A 15,743-nucleotide genomic window follows, 5' to 3' on the forward strand; every position below is an offset into this window, starting at 1 on the left:
GTAAAGTGAGACCGACCAGACTGACACAGAGGCAGTGAGAGGGACAAATGGTCTGGTGTAAAGTCCAAGTTGAGCAAGTGTTTGGATAGTGATAAAGTCACCGCTCGAGATGTGCCAAATTTTCACTGTGCGATCTGGAGTGGGAGAAACCAGCTGGAGAGTGGCACTCGTGGGTTGTTGAGTGTTTGTCTCCCAGTGGGGGTTTCTTAGCAGATCCACCCGACTCCACTCCTGTTTCTGAGGGGACAGATGGATGGCAGTTATCTGACGTTTATCACAACACTGCAAGCGTGACATCTCAGCCATTTGCAGTCAAAGACAACAACTCATGGGCTTCGTGAAAACCAGTAATACTGGAATTAACATGCTGGAAAACTCGGAGTGAAACATTGGGGCAATAAAAGTCGATATCTTGCAGGGCTGATAAACATGTGACCTTGACCCACATGTTCGATGAGTCTATATGGGCCTATTGGCACATTGGATATGAAACACACTATAACTTTGTCTTACGGCCAATGAATGAAGCACAAACAGAGTTATGCATGTTTTCATAGCTTCCTTCCTTTGGAGCCATAAGGCTAAAATATACAATTTTCTCAAAGGTAGCCAACTTACATTTCCACAGGAGGAAGATAACGCTACTTGGAGTTTTGAAGCTGGAAGGGCAGTGCTGTGAAACATCACTGTCAACATCAATCCCAGCACATGAAATCAATGCACTTAATGCTCCAGGCCGGACTTGACATGTTTTATGACACATTCAAATATTGCTGGGGTATGTGTCACCAATCAAGCATCAGACTTCTAAAATATGTCAGAGGTTCAGAGTCATGTTATTTAAGAATTAATGTAGCCAAACTTCAACATGTATATTGTTAAGTTTAGACAGGCCCAGTGAAATCAGGGAAACCACGCTTTAGGGTCAAACATCTGTCTGAATTGCTAGTTGTAAAAACACACTTATATTCTTTGATTGTTTATACATTAAGTGTCTGACTTAAAAACATGAAGATTGAACCCAAGATGTTCCAAACTTACCTCGTTCTTTCAACCTGAAGAACCTAAATCGCGTGGGCTTCATTTGTTGTAAAATGTAACTATTTCCTTTAGACAGTGGACTTTTTGGAGAACATCACAATGATGGAAGCCTTGACCTCACAACTTTGTGAAAGTCTGTTTACTCCTGGAGCCGTTCACTCAGCACCATAACTGTTTGTGTTTCTCACACATTATGTGCTGCTCTTATAGAAGCTGGAGCTTAACTCTAGCAAAGTGAACTGAGGACTGAACCCACAAACTCAATATGTCACTGGTTTTGAAGACTGGAGTTCAAACTATACAGAGCCTTGTGTGTGTGTGTGTGTGTGTGTGTGTATTTGTGTGTGTGTGTGTGTGTGTGTGTGTTTGTGTGTATTAGAGAGTGCATTTGTGAAGAGGAAGGCAGACATGCTGACTGACGGTAGAAAGAGGATTTTCTATCTGATGCCAAGTGAGAAGCTAATCCTGAATCTCTCTCTCTCTCTCTCTCTCTCTCTCTCTCTCTCTGATCCCATCTCCTGTTCCTCAGTCCCCCCTCACTCTGCAGATTGAGCGTCTCTGGACTGAGCTGCAGGACAAACACTCCACAGCTTGTCGGCCTCCTTTCTCCACTTATCCTGAGGTGAGTGATGGACTCTCGAACTTCTCATCCCTCCGTGTCTCCTTCATGTCTCGGCAGGCAGAGCATCAGCTCGATACATGAATTATGAAACAATCTGTCATATGACACTCATTTATGTTTATAATCAAAGTAAAGCATCAGTTTCCCTCTTGAGATGAGAAACATTAATTTGCAGTTGTATTGTGAAGTTTTAATCTTTGCCTGAGCAGCCTGAGCATTTCGTTTTGTATTTGCTCCTCAGACGCACATATCAGCTGCCTGCACACTAGCCACCTGATAATTAGGGAACGTGTGCATTACCTGAGCCGCCACCTGTCACAACTGTTCTTCATTTTGTGCTCCATCAAAGCTCCAGCAGTGGCTCCCTCGCCCGCGCCTGACTGCTCATCTCACATTTAACATCAATTATAAAAACTCTATTTGAACTGAAGCCATTTGCAGTGACTCATGTTAATTTGCAGTACAACTTCCCCTGTTTCAGTTAAGGTCAAAAGATGCAGGTGCCGCTTCATTTAATCTTCTAGTCTCTAGTGGGAATCTCTGTAATCCAATATTTTCCACTCTCTCTGTTAGTTGCCCTCTTTCTCTTTCCCCCTCCCCTTCGACCTTAATCTGACCCGTAACCCGTTAAACACTGACCCTCAGGCCTTCATTCATTTTCATCCACAGGTTGTCTCCTTGCATTTTTTTCAATAAATCTCCCTTAAATCCACAGTTTCTCTTGATCTCTCTTTCCACTAACTTCCTCTCGCTCCGTCTCATCTTCTCCTGTATTCATTCGACTCCTCCGCACCTCCTGCCCACTCTCTGTCTCCTTCTTCCTTGTGGGAGCTCAGCGGACCGGCCCAGGATGTCAGACAGGATCATGTGTTTATGTCCAGGGTCGATGCCAACTCTGATCTGGCGACCTCAGCTTATTATCACCAACTGCTCCAATTGATACTGTGTGTGTCTTACGTGATTTGAAATTGCCAATCCTATTCAACAGCGTTAAGTAAAAATATTGATCCTACTTTCCCTGGGTTAGGGTTGTAATTAACTTATCAGACACAAACACTAATATGACAGTCCCTCTCTCGGCATCCAATCACAAATCGTCTGATCACCTGATCCGTTTGGTTCTCCCCGGCTGACAGGGCTTCCGTCTGCTTCCAGAATAATCTGATCACACAGGCTGAGGGTGTATCTGTTACTTAAGCTTTTGCTGACTTAATGCAATTAATAGTTCTGTCTGTGAAATAACCTGTAAACGTGTGGGTTCAACATCTTAATGTTAATCCTTCAAAACAACACATCATATAGCCTGAGATTTACAGCTGTATGAGACTGCACCTCAGTGGCAATACAAACACTTTGGAATGAATAACAGAACATGTCCATGAGATAAAGCCTCATTCAAAGGTGTAAATATATAGATTTCGGTAAACTGATATCACATTGACATCCAATTATGGCAAACCTGTATTTGTAATATTACATTTTTTGGATCAATAAATCTCACATATTTGAATTTGAAGGAAAGTGATCTTTGCCCTCTGACCTTTCTTCAGGTGAAAACTTAGATCACGTGACCATGGCAAACTCGTTCACCCGTATGATGTCTGGTCGTAGCACTGCAGTGTTGTTGGCTAGCATCGGAGCTGGCACACTGGCATCTGGATACCTGCTCTGTGACAGCTCTGCTGCTGCTGCTGAGAGGAGGAGGCTTTATCCACCCAGGTGTGTGTGTGTGTGGGTGTGTGTGTGTGTGTGTGTTTGTGTGTGTGTGTGTGTGTGTGTGTTTCCATCAATAACGATGGTCAGGCAGTGGATCAATTAATTACAAATGTAAAATAGAACCAAGGTTTGAGTGTGTTGATCCCTTTGTGCAGTGCTGATTTCCCTGACCTGAGAAAGCACAACAACTGCATGGCAGCAGCTCTGACCCCGACTATTTATGCACGACTGAGGGACAAGACCACTCCCAACAACTGGACCCTGGACCATTGCATCCAGACTGGGGTCGACAACCCCGGACACCCCTTCATCAAGACTGTGGGCATGGTGGCTGGAGATGAGGAGAGCTATGAGGTTGGAGTTCATGTTTAGAGTGAATTTTTGCATTTGATTTAGTCCTAAATGCATCAGTCTGACCCATTTTTTGTTGAATCAGGTGTTTGCTGAGCTCTTTGACCCTGTTATCAAGGACAGACACAATGGCTATGACTGTCATACAATGAAGCACCCCACTGACCTAGATGCCACCAAGGTTACACCCACATTTCTCTTGCCTCCCTTTGCATCCTTCCATTAATTCCTTGTGTCCTCTCCTGACCTGATACTTTCTTCCTCTCAGATCACCTCAGGAATGTTTGATGAGCGTTATGTGCTGTCATCTCGTGTCCGTACTGGACGTAGCATCCGTGGCCTGAGCCTCCCGCCCGCGTGCACTCGCTCCGAGCGCCGTGAAGTGGAGCGCGTGGCTGTGACCGCTCTGTCCGGCCTGAAGGGAGACCTGGCCGGTCGATACTACAGCCTGGGAGATATGTCCGACAGGGAGCAGCAACAGCTCATCGAGGTTTGTGCACAATCCCCCACACTCGGAGAAAAGGCTTCTGTATTTTCTTTGAATGAACTAATACCTCCCCGCCGGTTCCTCTGTTCCTTCACTGGTCAATCAGGAGCACTTCCTGTTTGATAAACCTGTGTCACCTCTGCTCACGTCAGCTGGGATGGCCAGAGATTGGCCCGATGCTCGTGGGATCTGGTAAGACTGTCGGAGAAAGAAATAGTGTAGATTTTTTTTAGCTTGAAGGCCCTTTAAATCCTCGAGTTGCTGCATAGTTTGTTCCTGCTGTTGTTCACAACCGTCACCAGTGGTTGGTTTGTGCTGAGAGGAAAACTGATGAACAGAGGCATCCCCAGAAACACAAATAAGATGACTGCAGCGTTTTATTTGATGATTAGTTGTTAGATGAAAGTTAGCATGAATTACTTGAAAATACTTATTTTATAATATTTGTATTACAAGGGTTTTTTCATTCACTCTAATATACATGGAAATGCAATTTGCCTGTAGTGCTTAATAGATTGCTGCTAGAATCCCAGTCTTTGCATTCTTAGCTCCTTTAGAACCAAATTGAAACAATGTTCTTCAAACTGATTTTCAAAATTCTATCTAATTCCTCTTTCCTTCCTTGATGTCCAAAAACTCCAAAAAGTATTGTTCTTTGGCCCTTCGCCCCCCCAATCTGTGCCTTCACAGCTCACACCCTGACATTGGAGGCTCTTGCTGAACGTGATTTAATCGTAACTTTTCATCTCTTCACACTGCTCCAGTAAACTAATTAACGTGGATATGAAATGTTCATTCTGTGTCAGGCACAACAACGAGAAGAACTTCCTGATCTGGATCAATGAGGAAGACCACACCCGGGTCATATCCATGGAGAAAGGAGGAAATATGAAGAGAGTGTTTGAAAGGTTCTGCAGAGGTTTGAAACAGGTCAGCATGTCTCTGTGTCTTAATGCCCCCCTGTGGTCCAGAACCTCAATCCTCATTTTCTAATATGAAATTCATGCAGTTGTCATCTCTAAGAGTCCATTAAAACAAAGCCCTAAAAGCAAATATATAGAAGAATTAAAACATAGACAAACTGGAATGGCACTCAGCAGAGTTCCTTCCTGCGCCAATGCCCAATAGACCCCATCAATTCAATCAAGCTGCAACTATCTCACAATGTGATTAACAACTCCTGGATCCGCCCTCTGATCCAAATCCACAACAGAATGTAAGGGAAACTTCCCTGACCCCTCCGGCGTCCTTTTGCCAATTTTTGTTGCGATCCGTCAGGTAATTTTAATTACTAATATAATCCTGTTCACAAACAAACAAACCAACAAACAACTGTGAAAACAGAGGTGAAAACCTAACTGTCTTGGAGGAGGTAATCAAGTTTTTAAGGTTTGTACAGCTCTCTTCTATATTGTACATGTGTTGGTCTTTTCTGTCACTTGTAGGTGGAGCACCTGATTCAGGAGAGAGGTTGGGAGTTCATGTGGAATGAGCGTCTGGGCTACATCCTCACCTGCCCCTCTAACCTCGGCACCGGGCTCAGGGCTGGTGTTCATATCCGCCTGCCTCTCCTCAGCAGGGTATTCTAACACACACACACACACACACACACACTCACACACACACTGCCAACAGCAACCACAAATAACAGGAAGACAGTTTACTTCCCTGGTGTATTCCTTGTTTGTGAAAATGATTGATGGTGTGTGATGTTTATGATCCAGGACCCTCGCTTCAAAAAGATCCTGGACAACCTGAGGCTACAGAAGAGAGGCACCGGAGGTGTCGACTCGGCTGCGACCGGAGACACCTTCGACATCTCTAACCTCGACCGTCTGGGCAAGTCGGAGGTAAACACCTGACGAGGAGGGAGGCAGTCTTAAGTAAAAGTGGAAATGAGCAGCGAGAGAGGAGAAGAGACGTAGGCTGGGAATATCCGTCTCCCCTGCTGCTCTCTAATCTGTAATCCAGTCAGGGATGTGCCACTTGAGGTCAAATGTCTACTGACTCCTGATCTGAGCCCTTCATGCATCTCTTCCACACAGACTGGGTGGCTACCAATACCCACTATCAATGAAATGCTATGAAAGGTAATAGCATGTTAAGGTCAGGACTGAAGATGGGCATGTCTTCCAGTCAGACTAGAGGCGTCATGAGCCTGAAAGACTAAACTCAGGGACCCAAAGTGTACCTGTGGTAATGAACTTGCCACCTTCCTATAAGATGAGCTCTCCAGGCATTTATAAGGTAGTTAAAGCCAATCAGATGGCAGCTGGTGTGGGATGGGACATGGGTGATCACATGGGCTTCATGTATTCAAATAAAACTCAAAATAAAAGAGGTTAAACACAAACACACGTCACTGGTTCTCAACTTCGATGTAGTGAAGAGAGTTCAAAAAGTGGATTTAATCTCACTTTACTACTATTGAACTTAACTTTAAAGGTCAAGGAAACAAAATGCAATGTGAGTGAAATTTAATTATGTTCCTTTCTTTCCTTGTTTCCCGACTGACTGCACACTGGGAATTAACTTTCGATGCTCATTACAAGCTGACAAAATGTTCCATCCGGCATGTGTGTGACAAAATCCGCGATGGGGTGTAAGAATAGGACTTTCATGGAAAAATGTGTGTTCATGTAAAACGCCTCCTCGAGTCGGAACAGCAACGCAAAAAGTATTCGGTACAGAGTCGCTGATGTCATCACTCATAACCAATCATGTTTTACAACTAGATTGCAAATAGCAGCTTCTAATGTGAACTGTTGTCACTCAAACTATATGTCCATCTCACAAGCACCTGACAGGATCTACCTTTTAGATCATACAGATGTTTTAGATAGATAGATAGATAGATAGATAGATAGATAGATAGATAGATAGATAGATAGATAGATAGATAGATAGATAGATAGATAGATAGATAGATAGATAGATACTTTATTAATCCCGTGGGAAATTTAGATCGTCCAGTAGCTTATACACTTAAACACATCACTGAAATACATACATAAATCCCATACGGAGAACGTATTTACAGACACAGGAATGAAATGTATACTTACTGTGACTAAGTTTATTAATGATTGCTCTTGGTAATTAATGCAAATATTGGAAAGAGCTGTCCATATGTTGTTTAAACTTTCAGAACACATTGTTTTTAAACGCCTCCATGTTTTTTTCCCACAATACGATTTCAAAACACATCAGAACATCAGTCGGAACAACGACTTCACAAACATGGGATCTTCCGAGGAGCATAAGAAGTTAAATAAAATCCTGCATGTTGACACATTGTGTTTGGTCATCATCAGGACCATAGTTGATCATTTACATGGATATTAATGTAAACATGTCCTGAAGCTGCGCAGCATCTTGATATTTAACAGTAGTTTCCATGCATTGACAGGTGGAGCTGACCCAGTTAGTGATTGACGGTGTGAACTACCTGATTGAATGTGAGAAGAGGCTGGAGAGGGGGCAGGACGTCAAGATCCCCTCCCCCATCGCTCAGTTCAGGAAGTGAACGGCACCTCTGCTGGGAATCGAGCAGGTGCTCCAACCGCTTGACGTTACTGTTGGTCTTACAAAACTATTAACGGCATGTGTAGCACTGTAGTGACTAACATGCGCAGTAAACACATTACGTGTATATTGTAAAAACACAATAAAAACTCTTGATGAACTGAGTGGTATTAATTGTTTTACAATTCTGTGGTGGAAAGCCGAAAATGACCTGAACCACGAAGAAGACCAAAGGTTGTCACCAGGTACTAAGTAAAGTACTTAACTGCTATTTTTAGGGTCTTGGTATAAACTTATTCTAGTACAGTATCTATAGTTTATATAACTTGAATAGAATGAATAGAAACTTTTGTTTTCTTTCCTTATCTTTTTTACTTTTATTAAGAATGGAGTGTTTTTCCATTCTTTCATTGCATAAAAGAGGTGCTTGTTAAAAATGATAGATAAGATTAAATATAACCAGTCTGACCTATTATTAAACTATTAATCCTTTAAACAAATGAAGATTATAAAGCATCTGTTTCTAGGTCAACAAGAAGAGAAAACAAATCACAAACACACGACACACACACACACACACACACACACACGCACACACCTCTCATTTCTTTACAAGTACCTTTGAGCTGTTGTTATCAGGCTGGGGCCGACTGCCAGACTAAATAAGATGGAGCTATATGGGACAATAATGTCACGACCTTTGCACCTCTATCATTAAGTCCTGATCTCTCACGTGACTTGCACTATGACTTACAAGGTAATAACCACAGTTACTGCACCAGGGTCAGATTTTTTCAATGATCAGATTTTTTCATGTTGTCTATTAACCATGTTGACCAAGTGACAGTCAAACAAACACAATCTAGTTAAAAATATAATTAGAAAGTGCTGAAATGGTGCATCTGGTGGTAAACCCGGCTCTCAGACCTGCCTCCTACACAAGGAGTTTAATCAGGGGGCAAAAGGCCAATCTCATTACCGACACCAGACACCAGACAGGCCGAGTGGAGGTGGCCGCTAACACCACAACATAGTCACTTTCATTTGATGCACATGCTCTGATGGGAGGGGGGATTACAATTTACAAATAAAGGCACCCTGCCACGAGAAATTAGCCTTTTAATTATTCCGGTGAATGGTCCCTTTAAATCCTGTTGCTCCGAGAGGCGCTTCACCTTTTCCCCGGCAGCAGATTAATGACGTGGACCTATTAATGCTATTAGGGATCTAAACTGAAGGACGGTGTGTGTATATGACTGTGAGCTCGTGGAGAATTCCCGCTGCAGTTATCACATCTGAATGAGGCTAAGGTTTATTAGTCGGTGAAAACACAGAGCCAGGTCCTGCTGATGTGTTTTGGGTGTGTAAACATCGATTGGTTACACATTGACATCTCCAGGTGCGCCAGCTTCACTCTCAGCTTCACCTCGGATGGATGTAGTGTTTCGGGGGAACGTCTTGTGCAAATATCGGACAAATGCAAGTCCTCAAGTTAAACAGCCTCTTTATTCCAAAGTGGAATTTCTTTGGAAAATGGATCGGTGATGAATGTGCAGAACAGAACATAACTCAAAGTGTCAAGTTTAAAGGAACGCCTGGTGCTGGTGGACACTCCCCAATCGTTTTGTAATAAACAAAGGTGGTTGGCTTTTATTCAATGGGACTATAAAATACAAAAGGAAGTGGATAAAGTTCATTTGACACCAGAGGTCGGAGAAGATTTCTATTCTCTGCTCTTTCAAGTTTGGTCTGAGGCTCAAAATGAAGCTGTGTTTGTCTTTGGCGTTTATCTCTGTGCTGCTCTCAGCAGGTAAGAATTTGAAGATGAACAATCAGTAATGACATAAATGCAAAATCTGGATATTACATATTTTCATTCCGCTTTGCCTGTAGTGAACGGGTTAGAGTGTTACACCTGCTGGGATGATAATCCCGGCAACTGCTATAATATATGGAAATGTCCTCATCAATATGACCGCTGTGCCACCACGATAGGTAACTATTCAACACTTTTGGCTTTAATATCATGTATTGATATCATGTATCCTGACAGGTTCTTTAAAAGCTAACTATATAATTCTGTTACTCTCGTCTTGTCGCACATTAATTAACTTTTACATTTCTTTTCTCTTGCCTTTGTTTGCTGCAGTTGCTCAAAACCTGATCTCCAAACACTGCATGAGGAGCGACATGTGCGATAATGTTTATTCCGTGGGAGTCAGATGCTGCTCGGAAAATCTCTGTAATAGAGCCAAACACACGGGAGTCTTTGTGCCTCTTCTTCTTGTGCCCTTAGCCATGAGTCGCCTCTTCTTTTGAACAACAAGAGATTAATATTCTTTATATTACACCCTCACACTGTAAAAGATCTACTTTTGTCCTATCAGGAGAAGATCAGCTATCAAAAGGTAAAAGTTATTTTGGCTCAATTTATTTCTTATTACAAATCTCAACATACAAGACATAGAACTGCTAATCAAACAAGTTTGGAGGCAGTGGTGATCTCTGAAATCTATTTGAAATATAAAACCATTCTCTAAACTCTGTTTCTGTGTATCTGTAATTACTCTGATGTTTACCTGTATAGTTCAACTTCCTCTTGTTTTTTATGCAAATAACAGATACTGTAGATTTTGAAATACTTGTGTATATAGTGTACTGAAATAAACTGCCTTCACAAAATAAACCTTATTTTTATTGAAAATACAATTTGACATTTGTACTACTGGTCGAAGCTAAAGCCTAAAGGTGAGGGTGCGTTCGCTGTAGCCGCACCCAAAGCTGTGGAACTGTCTATTTTCACAATCAAGTGCTCCTCTGCTCACGCCACATTGACCATAAACTTGACTTTACTTTCATCTGAAACCAACATCCTCAACCTGCCAATGAAGCAGAACTGTTTTCAACACAGGACAACTATTGTCCTTTGTTTGAGTCGACTGTGCTCTGCAGATGTTCGGTGTATTTTGAAGGAAATAAAAGCCTGATGACTTTTTCTACTTGTGCAGTTGAAAGGAAAAATCTGTCTCAGTTGGACAAAGCATGATTGTAAAAAATTAGTCCCCTGACAGTGAAAGAAAAACTTTGAGTTGAAAATAGCATCTTGTTTTGTAGTTAAGACCAGATGAGAACTGTCAACGCTGCTGTAGTGCTGAGCCCAGAAAGTGTTTTTATAATCATTTCTGACTTGGAACCATTCAACTGCATGGAAATACAGAATTTTGACTAAATCGGGGCAGGTCAAAATATAGGACACATGGGTGGTACGAGCGTTCACACGGACAAAGTAATGAAAACCAGCATCATGCATGATTTACCCCAGAGGTAGCATGAATATGATCAATAAAGTATCGCTCAGAAGATTCCCCTGGGTGACGCTAAACAAGAGTGGCATATACGAGGAGCGGGAATCTCCAAGCACAACAGACAAAAGACCTGTTGGACAGATTAAATAAATCACAACCGAACCACATCACTGAAGTTCAACCCAGTCCCTCGGGTTTGCTAAATTAAAACAATGTGTTGGCATGGACCGTGGTCTGGAACAAGCTGCCGACACAACAAAGCTCGGATAAGTGGAAGGAGATGCATTGATTATTATTTTTCATGGTTTTTAAAGTGGTCTGGGGTTGATGGAGAGTTGACAGTAAAGTGGGTCAGGGCTGAAGACCGACCTGAAGCGATTCATGGTACATGTACAGCTGAAGTAGAAGGAATGAAAACTTTCTCAGGATCAATCAAAAGTAGAATTCTGAGGTTATTGTTAAAATTATATTTAATTAATAAATAATTAAACGTATCTTGCTTCTGCAACCTGTGCTCTGACAAACAGACTTATCTCTATCTCTATACCAATCTATCTAAATCTCTCTTATTCTTCTTCCTTGTGTCTTATGTTTTCGAATTGGCAAAGTCCATTTCACAGCTTTTACAGTAGAGGGCAGTATAGGAGAAGGCAAAAGGTGCCAAACCAACATGTAGTGCGTGAGTAAGAGCTGAGATGAACAAAACAGATAAAATAACACAAAAAAAGAAAACCAAGGAAAGAGAGTGCACAGAAAAGAGGAGTCGGATCATTAAAGCATACAAATGACCACATTGACTTACAGTTATCTGTGGAGCTCATGTTTATATACATTCTCTTTTCAAGTTTAGCCATTTCCAGCAGATCATCAGTTCAGGCCGGTCTGAATCCCAGCACAGCTTTCTGTGGGAGGTTTTCAGTTCCTTCCATGGCCCTGATATTTGACATGCTTCCATCTGACAGGTTTATTTGAGAGACTTGTCAAAAGTTAGTACCCGACTCCTGACCTTTGTCAAATGGGATTGACTCCAACCAATGGATAAACTGAGTATAATACAACCAGTCGTGGAAGATTTACATCCTGTAACTGGAGTGATTGTTTAATAAACCTTTGATGTTGGTTTATTTGCCTTTTACATCGCAGACCAAGGTTTTTTTCGGGAGCGAACAGAGGTCTGTAAGTTTATATATGATTTTTTTTTAACTGCTGTGAAGATTTGCTCTTTCACAAGTGCACACCATGTCAATTGTTTCATTTCATTTCATCACAAGTGCTTCACGATTGCAGTCAAATCCCCACAGTGAAACAAACTGTCACCCCTGGCCGCCGTTGGTCTCCAGCTTTCAATCGGGCGTTTTGTTATTGGAGTCACAGCTGTTGTTTTGCACTCAACTCTTTCGTGATTACCTCATATTGACATGAGCAAATGACAATAAATTCCAATAACAAGAAACCATTGCAAAGAAATCCCTAGTTAAAGTCAATGATTTGTTTTAATTATTCTATATTTTCAGATATAGGCTCATACATTTGGCCCATGTCTAGATCCTGTGAGAGCTGATGCACTCACACATACACACATTGGTTAGATTTGAGTTAGTATTTTTGTCTGTGTTTATTATGAGCATAGTGTGTTTGTTGACACTTACAAGAACTATAAATAGTGAAATATGTATTCTTGAGAAACCTAATCTACAAATCTGCTTCAAAGACAGATTTTACCTATTTGGAACTGACTTACTCAAACCTCTTATTTATCTATACAGCTAATATACAGCTAATACAAAATGTAATCACCACTATTCTTATTTTGTGGCTGCAACTGTTATTTCACATCAGATGATGAAACAAAAGATTTGAGATTTCACTCAGTAAATCACGCATTAAATCATATTCCATGCGTCAGCTAATGCTCACTATCCGATCACACTTGACCACTCTAGATTAGGGCAGTTGGCCTCATGAGTCACATGAACTGAGTGAAGTCAAATTGATAAATGGGAGGATTTTATTGTTGTTGTTCTTTGTGTGCGTAGAATAAGAGAAAATTCCCCAAATAGGTCTGATCACACAGATCCACTTCACAACTGATTGTGACACCTTCAAGTAAATCACATATGAACAATGCACTGTATATAAAATGCTGTGATTTGCATTGGCTCGTTTCGTTTGTTTTTTTTCTCTCCACAGAGGCAAAGAGATGCTCTGAGCTGAGATCGCTGGGAGATCTCTGGCTGAGATATGTTGAGCAATCTACGTGTGTGTGTGTGTGTGTGTGTGTGTGTGTGTGTTTGTGTGTGTGTGGTTGTGTGCTTTGACCGACTGTGTTTGATGTGAGGCTGATTTATGCTCTTTCTTTCATTTCATACGCACGTACTACACACATAAACAAACTGCCAGTTTCTCTAAGCTCCGAGCTGTCAGGTGAAGGGAACAAGCTGCTTGCCGGATCTGGCTTGCATTTCAAACACTGAAGTCATGTTGTTTTTTTCATTGCTAAATTATACTTTATAGTTATGTTTGTTCTATTGTTTGATTATTGATCTCAGATCCTGCAGAACATCAAGTAAATGAATGAGGTATCTTTGCTCAGTTTGGTTTGCTGTACAAAATCATCAACAGTATATGTGTGCCAAAGGATCCTAAATAGCCACTGGACTGAACTGTTTTGAATGGAATCCATCCATCTATTCATCCACCCATCCATCAATCCATCCATCCATCTATGTGGGCCTTGAGCCAATAACTGATCACTTTGCACAAATACATGAACATGGCAGCACTCAAAGTAATAACTTACAAATCCACTTTTGTTGTCTGTAGTTTTATGAAAAATATTGAGCTCTGAAAACTGTTTTGATGAGTAACTTCTTCAGTGGCCCTAATATTTTGGTCAGTATTCCTCACAGATACACACTCACCCAATTCAGCTGGTTTTAAATGTTAACTTTAACAAAATAGTCAAGGAAATAAAGAAAAAGAGAAAACTTATTTACAAAATCTGATTTTGAACTAAACAACGTTATTATCCCAGTACAAAGATAACAGCAGAGTGACACTTTGGTTTTGATGATGGTGATAAGACTTTGTTACCAGCAAATCTACCGCTAAAGACCTGGAGCTATCTCACACTGGTCAAAATCCTTGACCTGGCCTGTCATTGTGGCACATGACAGCATGTTGCTTGTCCCCGACCCCAGCACCACCCCCTCTTTTGGTTATGTCATGGCAGATGCGATTGCTCTCTCCCACCCAGTGGCAAACAGAATTTCGCTGTAAAAGGGTTGTTAATGTGGGAGTTAATCTAAAAACCATTACATCATTTACTGCATAATGTTGCTAAAAGCTAAAAAAAAGAAAAACTTTAAAGGGGCCTTTTAACAATAACATCTAGACTAAATTGGTCTCTTGCTGCCACTGAAAACACATAATAGCTAGTCGGATACTGTTGGTGAGACAGGAATTCTTATTAATCTGTCATGGAGACAATCATGGTCTGTAACATAAAGCAGAGCAAAGGTTGAATCTAATTTGTACCTTAAGAAAAAAACTACTTTTAAAACTTGTCCTTTAAACAGATCCTACCCTTGACATAAAAATGTCTCTTAAAATAGTTCTCTTCTTAACGTAGGAAAGTTTGAGTACATTATAAATCAATTTACTTTTTACTCCACTTCATTTTCACAGTTAGAGTTTCTAGTTATTTTAGCTGCTGTTGATTAAAGCCAATAATGGCGGTGCCCCGGATTCTGGATTAAGACTCACATTAAAGGGACCGGGGACCTTTTCACAACTCTTGCCGTCTCTTCCTTTAATTTCTCTATTGTCTAAAATAAAACCTAAATCTATCAAAAAATACTATCCAACAGAATATAACACACACGGAAAAGTACAATATATATATATATATATATATATATATATATATTGTATATATATATATATATAATCTTGATCAGGGGGTTGTTTTCAATAGATAATAATAATTTTGATATTATAATTAAATATTGGGGCAGTCAATTGTCTCCTGTAGTGTCCCGCAAACAATACAACTTAATCAGCTGTTATCAACTGACAGGGGATTCTTGCTTGTTTAAAACTAGGTGTCTTTAAAGCATGTAGAACAGCAGTTACAGATTTTTCTCTCAGTGGCATATTTACTAACCAGCAGTGTGAATAATTTCTTAAATAAACATAATTTCCTCTTTCTCTTACAATATTGCTATAATAACACATAGCACGTCTCATTCAGTGCTGGGCAACGTATCATTCACAAGGACGTGTGATCCCTCTTGACCCAACAAGTGACAAACTGATTTCCAGTCCACCATCACAGGCCACTATAAATACATCTCTGATGATTAAAGACTGCTGTGCTCGGCTCCAGCAACAAACACAGACTTTATCCCTTTCGATGGCATCCAATGTGCATTTCGCTCCTTAATTAAGACTGAAAATTGCAACACATCGAGCGAAAAAAGACATCCGCTGGTTAATTGAATCATCGCGGCTGAGCAGGTTTGAGATTAATTCCACGTAAGGAGAAGATCAAAAGCGAGCCGGTTAGGAGGAGGTTGAGGGGAACGGGAGCACTGAGGCTTGTGGGATAATCCCATTAAGAGCTGCACATTCGTTCAGAGTGAGGATCCACAACTGTACAGTATTTCTGAGATTAGGGCTAATCAGTCAGTGATGG

The 15,743-nt window shown here is 41.0% G+C and overlaps 1 protein-coding gene across 1 annotated transcript; it reads left to right on the forward strand.

The window, feature by feature from the left end:
* The first annotated feature begins 1,532 nt into the window (after window positions 1–1,532).
* LOC133950784 (creatine kinase U-type, mitochondrial-like) lies at window positions 1,533–7,903 on the forward strand. Its single transcript, XM_062384908.1, has 10 exons — window positions 1,533–1,663; window positions 3,214–3,382; window positions 3,535–3,733; window positions 3,816–3,911; window positions 3,999–4,220; window positions 4,324–4,409; window positions 5,024–5,147; window positions 5,663–5,797; window positions 5,942–6,067; window positions 7,627–7,903. The coding sequence occupies exons 2-10, from the start codon at window positions 3,237–3,239 to the stop codon at window positions 7,741–7,743; spliced, it is 1,251 nt and encodes a 416-aa protein (XP_062240892.1). The 5' UTR covers window positions 1,533–1,663; window positions 3,214–3,236; the 3' UTR covers window positions 7,744–7,903.
* Window positions 7,904–15,743: the final 7,840 nt, after the last annotated feature.

Source organism: Platichthys flesus, chromosome 3, assembly GCF_949316205.1.
Source record: "Platichthys flesus chromosome 3, fPlaFle2.1, whole genome shotgun sequence".
In the NCBI taxonomy this organism is placed as follows: Eukaryota; Metazoa; Chordata; class Actinopteri; order Pleuronectiformes; family Pleuronectidae; genus Platichthys; species Platichthys flesus.

Bases quoted from the DNA above. Each gene is read 5' to 3' on its own strand.
- LOC133950784 (XM_062384908.1), top strand. From the start codon at position 3,237: ATGGCAAACTCGTTCACCCGTATGATGTCTGGTCGTAGCACTGCAGTG. The intron at 3,383-3,534 runs GTGTGTGTGTGT...CCCTTTGTGCAG, and splicing joins AGGAGGCTTTATCCACCCAG to TGCTGATTTCCCTGACCTGA. The intron at 5,798-5,941 runs GTATTCTAACAC...TTTATGATCCAG, and splicing joins GCCTGCCTCTCCTCAGCAGG to GACCCTCGCTTCAAAAAGAT.